Source organism: Betta splendens, chromosome 4, assembly GCF_900634795.4.
Source record: "Betta splendens chromosome 4, fBetSpl5.4, whole genome shotgun sequence".
Taxonomy (NCBI): Eukaryota; Metazoa; Chordata; class Actinopteri; order Anabantiformes; family Osphronemidae; genus Betta; species Betta splendens.
The window spans coordinates 22,796,575-22,814,603 of NC_040884.2; the positions used below are offsets into that span (position 1 = coordinate 22,796,575).

Here is an 18,029-nt window from a genome sequence, read left to right on the forward strand (position 1 = left end):
GCATGTAATGTTGTGGTTCACGAATATATTTATTATTACTTTACTTTACTTATTTACAGTTTTGTACAATAAACGTCAAGCCCTGATTTCTGCTTGTCCCAAGCATATTTTATACTTTGACACAGTAAAGCTCATTCCTGATACACATCATCACACGGGTTTAGTTTAGTCATAAACTAACAAAACATCATTATTAAATGAAACAACTGTGAAGTGGTGTGTTTTAATTTTTAAATTTTAAGTTATAGCCTGAAAAATGTTTAAAAGCAGTGAATTTAAATTCCCCTCACATTACATGTCATTGCTTGCAATATAATTACTGTATCTGAGTAATTATTGCATGAAACACCATCACCAGCAACACGCCTTTAAATTGAGCTATATTTTACTATGAGCCCATAAGTGGAAAGTCCTGTCGTTACCATAGTAACCACCAGACAGACACACAAAAGGACCTTGAGTGCACTGATAGATCTTATCAGTGTATATCTTTCATGTGCATTCACAGCGGTTCCTAAACGTTGACACGTCATATTGATTCTTCTGTTCTCGTTCCTCATTCTTTATTCACGCTGCATCCTCTCAGACAGTGACTCAGCGCGTTCATCCGTGAGCTGCACTTGACTCAAACACAGGCCCAGCTCCCACGTGCACTAGGCAATGTTCATATTCTTATTAACCAGAGCCAGGGACATAAATAGTATTTTTTGTGTATTAACTAGGTAATAATTGTAAACTGTGACGGAAAGGAAATTTGGCATTGTCAACATTGTTCTTCTTCATTGTTTTATACAGGAAGGGTCAGAGCAGACTCTACCTACTAAGGCTGAGGTTGGTTGAAGTGAAGAGAACACTCCTGAGGACTTTCTATGACGCTGTGGTGGCATCAGCCATCCTGTACGGTGTGGTCTGCTAGAACAGCAGCATCACAGTGAGGGAAAGGAAGAAGCTGCATAAGGTCATAAAGAAGTCTAGCTCTGTCTTGGCTGCACTCTACATGGTGCAAGAGGTGGTTGAGAGAAGGGTTCTGGCAAAATTCAAATCTATGCTGGACCACGGGTCCCACCCACTGCAGGACACACTGTTTGCCCTTGGAAAGCAGATTCAGTGACAGACTGATTAATCCTCGCTGTGGGAAGGAGGGATTCCGCAGGTCTTTCGTTCCTGCTGTCAGACTTTATAACAAACAATTATAACATGGTGCACATTTCTACCACGCTGTCACACACACCTTACATCTCCAGGGCAATTGCACCAGTCACTTTAATATCTCACTCACTTTGTTTGGTGCAGCCACCTTACTTCATTGTTATGTGTACATGATGTTGATAACCTGTGGAGTTCTAAATTCTAATTTCTTATAATTATTATTGTGTTATTTCTTCTGTATATATGTCTAAATGTCTCTGTGCTGTTGCAACATGATATATTCCCCAACGTGGAACAATAAAGGTATTTTATCTATCTATTGTCAAAGATTATACATGTTGGCTTTTACTGCCCATTCTGATCTGTGAAGACAACTACCAGCATACACATACATATACATACTAAGGTACTGTTATAGAAAATAGCTTTTTGAGAGTGATTTATTTTGAGATTCATCAAAGTCGTTGGCACACAAACAGGACAGTACAAAAGCCTTTAATCATATATACTAATGCACACACAAATAAAACTGCGGTCAAGTGAGCCGTCGTTCGTTCATCCGTCGTTCAGCCAGCCGCGCTTCAGAAACGTCTTGCGCCCGTATTACGCGCTTTACAGCAGAGCACAAAACACGCTCGTCGCGACTTTCTCTTTTCATAGCGACACGTCTGGTCTGTTCAAAGTATTGAAAAATACGAAACAAAATATTGCATATATAGAAAAACTGTCGCCTAATAAAGATCTGTATACTTTTACTGTAAAATTAAGCATTTATTAGTATTTAAAACTACCATGTCATACTGTGAAACTTTTATAATTAATAACTTAACTTTGGTGCATAGTTCCAGGCTCAGACCACTTTCCCCTTGTTCTACTAGAGATGTACTATTACCCCACAAAGATCTGTATATTTTTACTGTATAGTTTTGGATTTATTAGTATTCAAAACTACCATGTCATACTGTAATACAGTCAACTTTAATGATCAATAACTTGACTTTGGTGCATAGTTCCAGGCTCAGACCACTTTCCCCTTGTTCTACTAGAAGTGTACTATCACCACACAAAGATTCGTGTATTTTTACTGTATAGTTTAGGATTTATTATTATTCAAAACTACCAAGTCATACTGTAACTGTATGGGCCGTATAGTCAACTTTAATCGTTAATAATTAGACTTTGGTGCATAGTTCCAGGCTCAGACCACTTTCCCCTTGTTCTACTAGATGTGTACTATCACCCCACAAGAATTCATGTATTTGTACTGTATAGTTTAGGATTTAGCAGTACTTGAAAGTACTATGTCATACTGTAATACAGTCAACTTTGATAATCAATAACTTGACTTTGGTGCATAGTTCCAGGCCCAGACCACTTTCCCTTTGTTCTACTAGAAGTGTACTATCACCACACAAGGATTCTTGTATTTTTACTGTATAGTTTTGAATTTATTAGTATTCAAAACTACCATGTCATACTGTAATACAGTCAACTTTGATCATTAATAACTTGACTTTGGTTTTAAGTTTTTATATGAAAAGTGACATAATCTGGGCCTGGCATTATGCACTAAAGTCAAGTTATTCATCATCATAGTTGAATATAAGTCCCATAGAGTATTACAGTATGACCTGGAAGTTTTGAATACTAATAAATCCTAAACTATACAGTAAAAATATACAGATCTTTGTGGGGTAATAGTACACCTCTAGTAGAACAAAGGGAAAGTGGTCTGGGCCTGGAACTATGCACCAAAGTCAAGTTATTGATCATTAAAGTTGACTATACGGCCTATACAGTTACAGTATGAACTGGTAGTTTTGAATACTAATAAATCCAAAACTATACAGTAAAAGTACACAGATCTTTGTGGGGTGATAGTACATCTCTAGTAGATCAGGGGGAATGTGGTCTCAGCCTGGAACTATGCACCAAAGTCAAGTTATTAATGATCAAAGTTGACTGTATTACAGTATGACATGGTAGTTTTGAATACTAATAAATCCAAAACTATACAGTAAAAATATACAGATCTTTGTGGGGTAATAGTACATCTCTAGTAGAACAAGAGGAAAGTGGTCTGAGCCTGGAACTATGCACCAAAGTTAAGTTATTAATTATAAAAGTTTCACAGTATGACATGGTAGTTTTAAATACTAATAAATGCTTAATTTTACAGTAAAAGTATACAGATCTTTATTAGGCGACAGTTTTTCTATATATGCAATAGTTTGTTTCGTATTTTTCAATATTTTGAACAGACCAGACGTGTCGCTATGAAAAGAGAAAGTCGCGACGAGCGTGTTTTGTGCTCTGCTGTAAAGCGCGTAATACGGGCGCAAGACGTTTCTGAAGCGCGGCTGGCTGAACGACGGATGAACGAACGACGGCTCACTTGACCGCAGTCAAATACAACACTAAACTTCACCTTTATTGTCACACATTTAACCATCCTGGGCAATTTCACTATCATGCGGTCATAAATAAACATACACCTATGATTCAAGGTGCAGTCAGCTCTAAAACATAATACAGATTGTTATTGTCGTTACGTTGGTGCATTTGTGCATACTTTAACAGGTCCAGTTAGTACACAGTGGCATTTCTTAAACACTCACACTAATATATTTACCAATTTTATAGTTGGTATGTTTAGTTTTTTAATTTTTTTCCGTGGTTCTATATAATTTAATCACTATTAAATAATTTGTTCACCTATTTGCTCGTTTTTCTAGTTTTCTTCTTCGGTGCATTTTGAAAATAACCGCGTACGGTGTGTTCTCGCGAGACTTGGCGGACAGCGCCCCCTTGCTTGTGTGTGGGAAAGCGACGGAAGGTATGAGGAGCACTGCGAGGCTAACGATAACAAGGTACACGAAGCAGCTTTTAATTCCGTTTGACTCTTCGGTGGCGCGTTGGAAGTGTTTCACCAGCTGCAGGAGGACGTAGTTTGGACCGAACGCTCGCTTTCTCTGGATTATTCCCGCCGTGGGGAGCTGCTGCAGCGACAGAGCCCCGCTAATCCCAGGACGTGGACAGCGGCCTGCTTTTGTAGCCGGCTTCCCGGTGCTCCTCGGGCGGCCAGCGTCGTCACCAGAGTCCGGTGCTGCGGCTGGTTTGTTTTTCTACCCGGACAGACGCGTCGGAGCTGCCGAATAAGTCTTGCTTCAACACCTGCGGGTTCTCCCGAACCGGGTCAGACCCTGCTCGTCGTGCAGCCGCCGCTAGTCGACGTTTTCACCTTTTTTGGACGGGGCGTCCTGTTTTGTTTTCGAGCGGCCATGAATCTCCACGAACAATAACACAGCGTCTGCGCCTGCTGGGGCTGCACCGCCGAGCAGAACCGGTGCCACGGCCACTCTGTGGGAGACCGAACGCAGTGTGTGGCACCGAGTCTGGAGCGGCGTGAACCCAGAAGACGGGCATGCATGTGGACTGTGGAGCACCGAGGGTGAACCAGTGCAACCCGGAGCACTTTGTCACGAAAGCCCCCGTTTGAACAGCGCGAGCCTCTGGCGGAGGAAGGAGCGCACGATGCTTTGTCTGCTCACGACTAACGGACCGTGTGGGAACGAATCGAACCGACTCGGCTGAACGGACGCTTTACGCATGATCGGCCTCCCAGTGGGTGCTCTTATAATCTCCCCCTTGTGAGGCGCTTTTACTTTGGGACGGGGACGCGCCGAGGATGGATTGGATGTGACTGGGGATGAGGCACCTCGTTTGCAGCGTGCGCAGACCGCTGCGTGTTGGGGATTTACCGACGGGGATCTAAGGCTCTTAGACCCATCTATGCTCTCTTCAAAGCCGCCAGACTCCCTTGACACAAACAGTGATTTTATCTCACCGAACACAGGAGTCGCCGGCCCGCCCCCGTCGCTTGGTGTGTTTGTTACCGTGTGACTTTTGACGTATTATTACACCGTAGCGCACCGGAGTGGAGCCCCGGGCCAGGCAGCTGAGATGAACCCGGTGAATGCGACGTCTCTGTACGTGTCCGCGAGCCGTTCGGTGCTGCAGTGCGACCCCCGAGACCCCCGGGCCCTGGCGGAGCTCTGCAAGCTGCTGCCGTTTTTCCGCCAGTCCCTGTCCTGCTTGGTGTGCGGTGAGTGCGTGTGTTCTGCTTGACACGCTAATATTGACATATGAAGCTGTTAATGTGTGTTTTGGGTGACGAGAACGTGCGTTGTTGTCAGTGGGGCGAGCCTTTAAAAATGTTGCCTTCATGTAGAATTGGAAATATCTAAATCCGCACCGGACTGAAGTGACCACTAGTAGTTAGACGTGAGCATGACTGAAGTAATTGGCCATATGATAATATTAATAAGAATGTTAATTTACCTAAACTAAAGTCAGTTAGACTTTTTTTAGTTATTAAGTTTGTTCAGGAGTCGTGAATCCCAAAGGTTCAGTTCAGCTTCTATGCTTCTATTGCTTAGAAATGCAGTGTTGTCAGCACTTGGTCATCACTGCTGATCAGCCATGAGTCGGAAAAGCAACAGGTTTTTATTTAGAGCTGAATGTTTGAGGGCAGCGATCATAACAAGCAGTCGTGGTGCATTCATTTCGGAGAGGAAGAACCTTATTCGATAACTGCATTTTTGTAACATGTGAGATCTAAGACCGCCTCTGTCAACACATCCTCGATTAAAAGCATCGTTGACCATATTATCAAAATCAGATGAACAAGGCTTCTCACCCGCTGCGTTCAGTTTGAACTGTAGTTGTACCGTCTGCGCGTGGCGTTTCCGAAGCGCCGTGAAGGCATCATGCTTCACAGCTACACCCATCTTGACACACCCCCTCTGAGGCTGCACGGCTGCATCTCTTCCTCATCCCGAGGTCCAAAAACCCAGATCAGTAAGAATATGGAGCAAAATCAGGAAGTGCTGTTTATACACACGGAACATGAACGTGTGTTTAGAGTAGTGACGTCCCAGTACGTCATTGGCTGTGTCTCAAGGTTCTCTGAGTCCCTTTATGTCAGGTTGTAAATAAACTTCACCGGTGATTTATTTTGGTGCTAAATTGAATTTGTGGTTTTCACAGCTCATATATAATGCACCAGTGTTTTCTATGGCAGGAAGCTGGAGTAGATGTTTTCTCACGTCGCCGGTACTTTGATGGACAGATGAATATTTCATGTAGTGAGCTACAGGTGAGACTTGTAATGGGAGTTGAAAAGCGCTCAGTCCAGGTGGTCTTGAGGTCCAGGAAGGTGCTTACTGCAGTGGCTGCTTTCACTAAATTATAGTTGTCTATGGAGATTTTCTCATTTTGCTTTTTGGTTAGTTAAAAAAAAATTTTTAATCAATTAAACACAGAACAACTGTGAGGGTTATTTGATTTCTGAATGAAATGAAGCACCGGCTTTAGCCCACTTTAACTTCCTCCAGTGTTTGAGTAGCACGAGCAGCCCTGGGCATAGATTCACCGTCGTTTCTTATGAATGGAGCTTCATCCTTTTTTCCGCATCTGCAGCTGCACTATTTAGCGCCGAGCGTTGCTAAGGAAGCTCCTCTCAAAGAGCGGTTGTCATCCAGCCTGGTGAGTTGCCAGGCACCACTCAGGTTAACGAATACATATCAGAGTAGGAAGCTGTCGAAACACAGCAAAAGAGGAAGCGCTGGCTTGTAAATCCTAAATAACGTCTTGTCAAACAGTGACCATGATTTATGAGGTCTGGGTCTGGTTTTGGGTACTTTAATTACACTCTTTCTGTTTTCATGTTGATAAGCTGTGCTGCTTTTCTTGAACCCCTCGTTCATCACTGAGCTGGTCTGACTCACTGTGAAATGTGCATCGTGTTAATGTTTCCTGTGCTTTCACTCCAATCAGGTAACCTGCTGCAGGACCCCATCGCTCCCACCGACTCATCATGTCAGCACTACGTCTGTCGAGGCTGTAAGGGGCAGAGGATGCAGCTGAAGCCATCCTGTAGTTGGTGTAAAGACTATTCCCGCTTTGAGGAAAACAGGCAGCTGTCTTTGCTGGTGCACTGTTACAGGGAGCTCTGTCTCTACATCACTCAGTCGCCGCTTGCCCCTCACATAGCCAGCGCTGCCAGTGACTCACCTGAACTCCAGGCCATCCTCAACGAGGGTCTCACATTGGCTGAGAGTCAGCAGGAGGCGGAGGACGTTTCCGATGCGGCCACCACCTCCAGCGTGGGCCAGCACAGCGAAGCTCCTCCAACAAAGGAGCTGAAACGAGAAGAGCCGAGTCCCGTGAGCATTAATGGGCTGCACGACTGTAACGGCCTGCTCAGCTCAGACACCCTGCAGCCCCTCACCATGGAAAGAGGTGGAGGGGTAGCGAAGCAGGAGAGCTTCTCTGAGGAGATCCCAGTGTGTGTGAGTGTCACAGGGAGCGGGGAGGCCAGCCTCTGTGACATCAGCACTTTCGGGGATGACCTGAAACACGGTGGGGGACCGTTGCTGTTGAGTGTAGAGGAAGTTCTCAGAACTTTGGAGATGGACACTGACCCTGACCCCATCTCAGACACCAGCCCCCAGCCAGGCTGCCCCTCCTCTGTACCTCAGTCCAGCCTCAATGGGCCGCACTGCCCCAACTCCTCTCGCCTCATTCCCTCCCTCACCTCGGAGAACTGTTCCCGTCCCCTCCAACCTCATTCACAGCCCTCGCTGCAACTTCCCCCTCAACCCTCCACAGTCGTCCCTCGCGACCCCCCACGGTGCCACCGCAAGCGCTCTCGCTCTGAAAGTGACAGCGAGAAGGTGCAGCCCCTTCCTATCTCCAGCCTGCTGCGAGGGCCTCCCCTCTGTGCCAACAGCTCCCCCCACCATCCCAACCCTGGTGCCACCACCAAACAGGAGCATAAGTTCCCTGCAGCCATGCCCCACCCCCACCTGCCTCCGGTGCCCAACGGCGGCGCCTCTAACAAGGTGGGCAAGACTGTGCTTGTCTCCAGCAAGCCCCTGAAAAAGACTGTGGAGCACCACGGGCCCACTAAGAAGGCTTGTACCAAGGCCAGGCAAGGGGCCCCCAAGCCCCGTGCACAGCCTCGAGACCGGGTCCCCCCTCACCCTCATACGCACCCTCTAACGCACCCACCCAGCCCCTCAAAGCCGCTGTACAAGAAGCCTGTGGAAAAGAAGGGCTGCAAGTGTGGCCGAGCCACGCAGAACCCATCGGTGCTGACCTGTAGAGGGCAGCGCTGCCCCTGCTACTCCAACCGCAAGGTGAGATTCTGACTGTGTCTGTGGAAGTCAAACATGGAGTAGAACAGTAAGAGCTAATGGTAAACACGGTTTCAGACAACCCCTCCTCCTCCTGGTTTGTTAAAGCATGTTGGTGTCTTTTAGGCCTGCTTGGACTGCATCTGCCGCGGCTGCCAGAACTCCTACATGGCAAACGGGGAGAAGAAGCTGGAGGCCTTTGCGGTGCCAGAGAAAGCTCTGGAGCAGACCAGACTCACGCTTGGCATCAACCTCACCAGTATCACCGCGGCGGCGCTGCGCAGCCCTGCCACCAGTTCCCCCGGCAACGCCCTCCTCAACGTCACCACGGCCACCGGGCCCCCCGTCACGGCCGCCTTCCTGTCCGGGGCGGGGCATGACAACAGGGGCTTTGACGATTCACTGGAGATGCGGTTTGACTGCTGAGGCACCGCCTCTCCGCTGGTCGTCATCGCGCACATTCCCCGCCCGCCAGCTGGGCGTCATCCATCGGGTCGTGCCAGGGACCTGGAGCGGCGGCACCAGAACAAGGCAGCTACAGTGACAGGCAGGAGTGAGGGTCAGCAGCTGAAGCTGAGGGTTCGCCCAGGACTGCATCGTGCATTTAGATGCAGCGTGGAGGAGAAGACGGGAGAGATGTAGCGTTACTGTATGTGCAGAGGTTTCATTTCAGGGGGGATAGTTTCTCTTTGCTTTCTTTTTACTATGGGTAACGTGTAGAGCATGTTGGTGTAGCTAAGGAGCGTCGGCCCGTCACGCCTCCGTGTGGATGTGTGAGTGCGTGTACGTGTACGTGCGTGTGCATGTGAGTGAGAGTGTGAGGGGAGGGTTTGGTTTGAGATGAACCCCGTTAGCAGGAGCAGAGACATCATCATCCTCACGACTGGTGTAATTTATATGAACTTTTTGTACATGGACTGACCAGTTTCCATCGAAGAAGACGTCTATGACATATTTTTAAGTTTTAAGCGGTGGAGCCGGTGCAGACCTGCGCTCAGCCAGAGGGTGTTCACACAGACCCCACACACAAAATGTGACCCGAGCATCACCCACAAACATAACGGCCGCTGGGTGTTTAACGGTCCGGGTGAAGCTGGTGAATTGAAGCAGCCTTTTTACTGAGCGTTCTCTTACTGGCCTCGCTCTCAAAGCGTCGCCGTCCTGTTCTGACCCGTGATGACAGCTCTGGCTGACTGCAGGCCTTGCTCACCGACCTTCACGCCTTTTGGTTTCTGGAAGCTAAACACATGCTGCTAAAACCCACAGAGGACTCAAGAAGAGCACACTTGTTTTCCTCATCCTTCCCCTTGTGTTTTAAGTTGCATTAACAACATTTGCAGTATTTATTGGTCGTCTCCTAACTGGCTACGTGTTGGGCCTCGGTTCTGCTCGCTCACTGCCTGTCGAGTCTGTCGGTCCGGTCAGGACTGTTTTTGTCTCGGTTAAGTTGCTGTCTCCTTCTTAGTGTTAAGTTTCTGGTGTTTGTCTCTCTCTGGGCATTTAAATAACTGTAAGATAACTGTAACATATTTCCACAAAAAGAAAGAAAATCCAAAACTTACAACGTGTTGAGATTTCTTCTTCTTCGTTGGTTCCTGCCCCGCGTGACGCTCCAGCAGGGGGCACAGCAGCCGTCAGCACAGGCCTCAGCTCCAGAGGCTCATTGAAGCCAAGTGGAGGCCTGTGCCAGTGACAGCTGCTCTATAATAAACACAATAACATTGACACTCACCATTAATAGTAATAATGAAGCTTCGATCAAAATAAATGACAACTAAAATAAGGACTCTGTAAACACTGTTAATTACATGCACAATATGATTCAATTTAAAATGTGCTCTTGAACAGCCAAACCCAGCTGATGGAGCAGAGATGAAAGGCTGCTCTGAGCGACTCCTGCTGCTTTAATGGCTCCACATTGCTCGTAAAACCTAAAGCTCGCTGCATAATGACACCAAATGTTTCCCTCATTGGGTTCTCCGTGTCCTGGTAACGAGCACAGCTTTGTTTATGGTTTTCCCTAAATTATATTGATTCAATATTCAAATTAAATTTGTTTAGTAGCATGAAGAAGCTGAAACCACAGCAGGTTCTGCCTTGTTTGTGTCTCCAGCAGCAGAAACGTGATGATGAAGCCACCAGGCGTCATTGTTCCTTCTGTCTTTATTACACAGGCAACACATTCATTCACCTTCACATTCCATTTAATCTATTTGTTTAAAGGTGATTTGTCTGATGGTTCAGATTCATGTAGTTCATGGCTGCTTTCAGATGCTGAGGCTCCGGCTGACGAGGTGGACATTGGAGGGGTCGACTGTTCTTTTTCAGCGTCACCACTGATGCAGATATTATTACAGGATAAAGTCTGTTCACAGGAAAGCGTTTCAGCCGATGCTCAACCTGATACTTCGAGTTCTTTTTAATTCAATGATAACTAATAATTGTGGTCTTTATGTCCTTGAGCATCGCTGGGTTTGCTCCACTACAACAAATCATTTCACCACATGGAGCAGCAGAAATCCTCCACTTCAGCTGTTTGGATAATGATGTGAATGATGTTTTTATCAGGTTCCATCTGTGTTCAATCCAAAGCTACACGTGTGCCCACGAATACCAAGCGTGACAAGAGCATTGAAGGCGGCGTTTGGAGGTTACGACAGACGCCGGCAAGCAGCAGACGCTCAGCTTCTGCTGCCAACACAAACAGGCCGCAGCCAGTTTAATGGGGAAAGGCACGAAGGAAGAGGTGAGGATGCAGCAGGGGGAGCACGGCGAGTGAAACCACTCGGCTCCAGCTACAGAACACAGACATCACACGTCAACGCCATCATACAGTCAAAGTGGGCAAACTGGACATGCTACACACACTGGGGCCTGGGGCAACAGAGGGAGGCAAAGGTTACAGCTCCAACCGCCGTCTCCTGTAGGTGGCGCTGGTGGGCCAACGGGACCCAGGTGTGAGCCGAACAACAGCTGCTGAAGGCGAGTCCGACTAAAACGTTACAACAGACGCTCGACATCAAAACAGTTCACTTCTATAATAGTTACACATTTTACATGTACACGTGATATAACTGACACCACAGCGCAGAGACAAGTGAGCAAACCAGCAACAAAAGTTTCACCAACGGGACCTGGTCCGGTCTGGGGGAGGGACCTGCCCAGTCCGGCTCTGTGTGGATGTTAGCACGCTGAGGCAGCTGACGGTGTCAGACTAACCTCTGTTAACCTCTGCCCCCATGTTAAAATATCAACAGGAGTCTTTGTGCTCCTACTGGGACAGAACAGAACTGGAGGAGAACCAGCCCATCAACGGTAACAATGTCACAGACTTGTGCATGTTCACGCTGCGGAGGCCACTCATGAGAAGAGAACATTTAGGGAAACGGGCCACGAATGGAGGTTGTGGTATGAGTATGGATGAAGGAGCCACGTCGGCCTCAGGCTTCCTCCAGGTCGTGGTTCTGTTTGATGGGTCAGATCTGCCACCGACCCGTCTCTAGCTGATGAGGAACGCGCCGAAGAAGCTGCTCTTCTCGTCCATGTCCACAGCGGAGGCGTTGGTGACGGTGACGAACAGCCGGTCCCCGGGGCCCAGCGGGAACAGACCGCCCTGGTGGGCCGAATGCAGAGAGAACTGGGACCCGCGGGACCAGCAGGAGGTGCGGCTTGTCTTCATCAGCAGGATGGGAACGGGGTAGGAGCTCACCTGGTGGAAGGAGGACAGGTGAGGAGCGTGTTAACAACCATCATCATCCTCTGAATGAAGCCTTTCATCTTTTCTCTCCAGACAGTTTTACTGTTTACTTGACTTTAGCTAATGGTTCTGATGAAACGCATGCTCTCAGTCCAGTCAGGTCTAGTTTAGATGCGTCCCACCAGGCTTTAGTCATCAGTCTGTGGTTTTCATTAACTGTAACTCTGAAGCAGGCAGCTGGTGCAGCTCTGACCTTCTTGTAGACGTACTGCAGCAGGGGTCTGCCCCGCTCCTCCAGCTCCTCCAGCTCCTCCAGCTCCTCGCCCTCCTCCTCCACTGAGTGTGTGTGTCTGAAGTAGGTCTGGGCGTAGACGTAGTAGAGGCCGGGCTGCTGCACCACCAGCTCCCCGTCCAGCAGCTGCACGTCCTGCAGGAAGGCCAGGCCCTTCTTCCCCTCCCACCACGAGATCTTCTGGCCCTGAACGCGGCGTCCAGCGGAGACCGATGCTGTGCAACACAAACCCGGAGTCAGTGGTTCCACGTTACAGGTATGGAGCAGCCTGGCCCGGTTCTGCAGGACTCACCTCCCTCCCGGTCCACTTTGGCCACGTAGCTGCCGGTGACGTGTGCTGCCACCTTGGGCCGCGGCGACGCCCTGTCCTCCATCACCAGCGAGGGCAGAACCCGGGACACTTCATCTGGAGCATCAGCACAAGAAGAGCTGTGACAACGGCCGTGAGACAAACATGGAGGCGCTGTGTTTGAGTTTACCTCTCACTGCCGATGAAATGTGCCTCTGGTAGCGCTGGGACAGAGACTGCACACAAACGCACAATTATAAAGTCAGTGCCTCCAAAATCAGAATCAGCGTTTGTTCTGCAGTACACGGGGCCTTGAAGTTCTGGTTCTGGTTGGGTAACTTAGTGCTCGTGGTGATTAAAGTCATGTTGCTTCATGTCTCTATGAAACGGACCAGAACAATTCTCTCTGGGTCGGAGCCAAAGTCACGTTGACGTTGGCAAAACATAAAATAGCAGGTGTTGTAAAAACAGGAATTAATTCACCAACAACACACAACACACTCAGCCATAACAGAAAACAGGACAGACTCCTATTAATAAAGCAGCTTCACCAGCTGCTGCTCAGCGTGAAGCAGAACGTCTGAGGACCCGCGGTTCTGATGTTTGTTTCCTTTTTATGGTCCAAATCACGAGTCGTTCAGCGTTGAACTGCTTCCTGCCACTGCATCACTGGAACAAGACCCACGTCCAGCTTTAGGAGCATTACGTTGGTTCAGGAACTAAGTTTAATCTGCAGCGGAGTTTGAAACGACTGGATTTCGAAAGCAACTGATTCAGAAAAGGGAGGAAAACAGTGAGCGGCACAAAACGCAGGTGAACACATTCCTGCGCTGATTAAAGCCGACAGGATCACATCACATCTATGAAGGAGCTCATTGTGCGTCCGCAGACAGTCATTAGGATGATTTCAGCGGGTTTTCTTCTGCTGCTAATCTGCAGAACTCGAGCCTCCAAATCACGATCAGAACCACGACCCGTCGGCTCCAGACGGTGATAATGTGGGTTTGGACGTTAAAGCCTGCTAATAATCCCACAGACCTCAGCTCTGCTCTAGTTCTGGTTCCTAGAGTCCCTACGGTGGAACGGACTCAAAGGGAAAAGTCCCAGCTGTAAAAAGTAACAGGGAGAGAAGCTGCATCATCGTTCTGCGTGGGAGATTAGTGAGGTCTCCAGACTCCAGTGGGTGGGGAGGGTCTGGGAAGCAGCCAGAAATGTGAGCGGCCAAACGCTGACAGAGCGACGGCTGCTCCTCTCGGGTCACCGAGGCCCATGAGTGTGCGTTACCTTCTCGATGAGCAGGTGGAGCTGCTGAGTGACCTGCCAGCACGGATCCCCACGGGCCGCCGAGACGCTCTGCAGGTCGGAACCCGTCAGACACGAAACGCTGCTCCTCGCAAACGTCTCTTTCATCTGCACAGAAGACGTTGATCTGGTCAGAGGAAAGCAACACCTGAGTCTGCTCAGCGTTCATTTACGAGGCGTCCGGGATAATGATTGATTCCTGCAAACCGGACTGAGGGCTGCACTGGACCGGGTCCAGACAAGCGGAGGATTGTGGCAACGAGAGCGCGCGCGCGCACGCACGCACGCACACACATACACGCACGCACGCACACACACACACACACACACACACACACACACACACAGTAAATCTTCTTCTTCGTCAGAGCTAATCAAACCTTCACCTCTATGTTCACTTCCTTGTGTTCGTGTTTTTCAACGCTACGTTACTTCAGACCGTGGCCTGAGCTGCGTCGCGCAAACGCCTTAACAACTTATTTCACGCGCTCTAGACGATCAAACATAGGACACACCTTTTGCTACCAAAGATTAGACCTTCGTGTTTGGACTTGCAGCAAATCGCTGAAGGTCGGCGACAGGTCCATCACAACCCGAACCGGTCCGCGGCCGCTGCGCGCCGCGCGGCGCGGCCATGCGTAAAAGCCTCCGTGCGCCTCCGGTTCGGGACGCTGCTACGTTTTCTTACCGAGTTGAGAGCCGTGGTGAAATGCAGCACGGTGATGGTGACGACCACAGTCTGTAGCAGAACCGCCAGCAGCAGCAGGACACCGAGCTTCGGACCGGAGCCCGTCATGACGACATGCCGGTGCCCGAGCAGCGCCGTCCCGTCCCCTGCCTGGACCTCCAGAACTAGAACAATGGCAGAGCGCGGAGTCCTTAACTTGTACCTCCCCATCCCCTGCGCGCAGGAGGAGGAGCCTTTCCTCCTCCGAGTTTCTCCTGGGCAGATTATTGTTTCATTTCTACTCTGAGAAAACAGAGATACGCTTCTATGGTTTATTGTGAACGCTCGTATCTGTAGATCTCTGCTCCGAGCTTCACTGGGTGTAAAACATAGATACTGCCTTAAAACATGCAGCAGCTGGATTCTGGCACGTAGAGGCTTTTTATAATGAGCATAAAGTACAGTACAGTAGTTTACAAAACGTCAGTGACCTGGTTGTTAGTGCAGGTCGAACCATGAATCAGGCTTTGTGTGGCCAAGTGTGTGTTTGTCCAGTGGTTGCTGGTCCAGATTGTGTTGGTTCAGTGGTTGATGGTCCAAAAGTTGCTGGTCCAGTGGTTGATGGTCCACAGTGTGCTGGTCCAGTTTGTGTTGGACAAGTGGGTGCTGGTCCAGGGGGCGCTGGTCCAGTGTGTGCTGGTCCAATTTTACCTGGTTCAGTTTGTGCTGGCCCAGGCCACACGGTTTTGTTCTGGTTCCAGATCTCCCCCTACATCCTACATCCTTCACCTCCAGGTTCTGTAGTCAGGCAGCTTCACTAATAAGATGTTCTGTTACATTCAGCGTTTCCACATTTCTGAACATCAAGCTTCGATTATGATGGAAATTCGAATTTCTGTGTTGAATAAGTAGCAGCTCATCATCCGCCCGTTACCAGTGCGTCCTCCAGAACAGGCTGGACTCCAGATCCGAGTCGTCAGCAGTGGGCACTCATCTATTCTAAGGTTCTAACAGCAGAACCAGAGCAGAGTTGGACCCTCTGCTTGGTCTGCTTGGCAGTGAAAGCTCTACTCGTATTATTATCAGCGTACTGTTGTGCAGCGAAGCAGTGGAGCCTATAAATGGATCCTGATCCTTGGCTCGTTCCTGCATCTGCAACATCTGGCCTCAATCTGGGTCCTCCGCCCCGCCGTCCCCCGGGAGGCTCCACCGCTGCGCCTGCAGGGCCTGCTGGGGGTGAGGCGGGTGTGAGAGACGTTGAGTCCAACCTGAACACGTCTCCATCCACCCACATCCACCCCCCCCCCCCCCCCCCCCCCCCCCCCCCCCCCTCTGTGGCCGACCTTCTCTCTGTAATCCAGATTTCCTCTGCTGGCGTGAGGAACGGAGCTCTGCGCTGGGGGAACAACATTAAATGAAACGTATGACACAAAACTGAGGACAACGTTTTTTCCTGTCTGTCCCACATTGTGACAACAACAACAATAACACACTGGCTTTGGTAGAAAGGTCCACTTGGACTGAATTGAGTGCGGTTAGGAGTCAAAGTGACCTCTTTACCCACGAACGTCCGTGTTTAGACTGAAGGGTCTGGATGCGTATGTTGAACCATGAACGTGCCTTCAGCAAGTAGAGATTCAGCTTTAGACTGAAGGTTGTTATGGTTGAAGGTTGGAGGCTTGATTCTTAAGAAGTATTTATTGTCACTAAAACTCAATGTAAACATGTATTAATTGCATGCAGCTCGTTAGCGGTAGCTCAGGAGGGAACGGGTGGGACGAGCAGCGCAGCCAATGAGCACGCAGCAAACTTCTGGGGACTTTCCAAACTTTTTCTGGCTCCACTTGTTTTGTCAGACTTTATTTGCCATATTAATGTGTGTGTTTCTGTGCAGTTGGCCATGTGATAACACCCCCCTGCTCTCTCACTGCTTCATTTCATTTCAGGAATCAAGAGTTCAGAGGAAGTCGGGCGATCGAGGGGGCCACTACTCCCTAGAGAGAGAGAGAGACCCCCAGATACAATTACTAAACTGTGTGTGTGCGTTTACGTGTAGATCTTCAGGGGAAAGTGTTCAGAGCCCTCCCTCATGTTGTGCTTTTCATATGTAATGGATTAAAGGTCAGACCCCCCGGACCGACCTGGATCGCCTCCTGTAATTGGACCCCAACGATGGCGGCCACAGTCGAACACAAACAGTCACATTATGAAACATCAGGTTTGGCAGCGTTTGTCCAGCAAAACTTGTGTGTTTCTGTCTCTGTCCAGTGAAGCAGGTGGAGTCAGAGACGCAGCGTCTGCTTCAGCCTCAACCGTCTCTGACTCCTCATCGGCTCCTCAGACTTTCAGACCTTCACCACCAGAGTCTCAGAACCAGAAGAGAGTCAGTCCTCCAGGTAAAACCATTGGCCCGGTTCTGGTCCAGTTGAAGCTTCAGCTGCAGTTTCAGCTCCGCCCTCTTGTTCCAGAGGAAGGAAACGGTCAAAGGCCTGTTTTTGTTTTAGCGGCGCTCTCACTGCTTCAGACTGTTAAAACGCTCTGTGTTTAAACTCAGATACTTCATCCCCAAAGTAGCAAACCAAGACAACGCAACACAAGCAATGTTTGACGAGTCTGAAACCCGACGAAGCGCTAGAGGAACCAAATGTTCAGACGAAGCTGCTCTGACTTCATTTTGGGGCCTTGTTGTGCTTTCCTCCTCCTCCCACCCATCGTTCTCTGTCCTCCCTCCTCTCTGCCTGTCAGGAAGGAGTGAACAATATGACCTTTAGTCACAGCGATAACATTCTCCCTCATGAATTCCCCACCGCTCCGACTTTCCTTTCTCATTCTCACCGGCCTGTTTTGGCTCCTGCCAGTTGTTTTCTTTAGAAATGATCATCTGTGCATGGAGGTGATTAACGGGCGGCACCAGAGGGCAGGGAGGAAGCCGGGCCGGCCGGGGTCACGCACAGACCAGCCTTTAACTCCCATCCGTGCTGCACGGAGAACCCAGACACAGACCGGCATTAAAGCACGTAATCAGTGATAAAAGGAACTCAAAAGTAGATCAGAAGAACTTGGTCCGATTCCAGCCTCACACACAACAGCAACTTGTTTTTCCAGCAGTTCAACATGTTTCACTTTCTGTCCCTGACTTATTTAAACTGGAAGCAGCTCGTTGTCTCGGGTATTGACTGTTGCCCTTTACCTGTTTACATGTTCTTCTGGGACAAACACTGACGCGTCTCCTCTGTGGCGTCTGTTGGCAGAGTGCATGCTGGGAGAAGCTGCTCCGCTGGGACTCTGACTGGGACCGGCGGCGCCACACGTGTGGCCCAGTTGGCAGCGGGCCGCGTGTTGCTTCACTGAGGCTCCGCTCGCACGTTCGGGTCAAGTCGTGATGAGTGTCAGAGCAGCTGGTTCCTGAGAGACAGACCTGTCTGTTCCTGCTT

General features: G+C 49.1%; 2 protein-coding genes across 2 annotated transcripts; one reads left to right on the plus strand and one right to left on the minus strand.

Moving 5' to 3' along the window:
- The first annotated feature begins 3,910 nt into the window (after positions 1 to 3,910).
- On the plus strand, positions 3,911 to 9,912 carry msl2b (MSL complex subunit 2b). Its single transcript, XM_029146682.3, has 3 exons — positions 3,911 to 5,254; positions 6,988 to 8,351; positions 8,475 to 9,912. The coding sequence occupies exons 1-3, from the start codon at positions 5,113 to 5,115 to the stop codon at positions 8,772 to 8,774; spliced, it is 1,806 nt and encodes a 601-aa protein (XP_029002515.1). The 5' UTR covers positions 3,911 to 5,112; the 3' UTR covers positions 8,775 to 9,912.
- Positions 9,913 to 10,493: 581 nt separating this feature from the next.
- On the minus strand, positions 10,494 to 14,841 carry tnfsf10 (TNF superfamily member 10). The gene is made up of 6 exons (XM_029146684.1): positions 14,617 to 14,841; positions 13,911 to 14,036; positions 12,817 to 12,862; positions 12,630 to 12,743; positions 12,299 to 12,552; positions 10,494 to 12,057 (listed from the first exon to the last, which is right to left on the minus strand). Exons 1-6 carry the CDS (start codon positions 14,824 to 14,826, stop codon positions 11,848 to 11,850), a joined length of 960 nt encoding a protein of 319 aa, XP_029002517.1. The 5' UTR covers positions 14,827 to 14,841; the 3' UTR covers positions 10,494 to 11,847.
- Between the last annotated feature and the right edge of the window lie 3,188 nt (positions 14,842 to 18,029).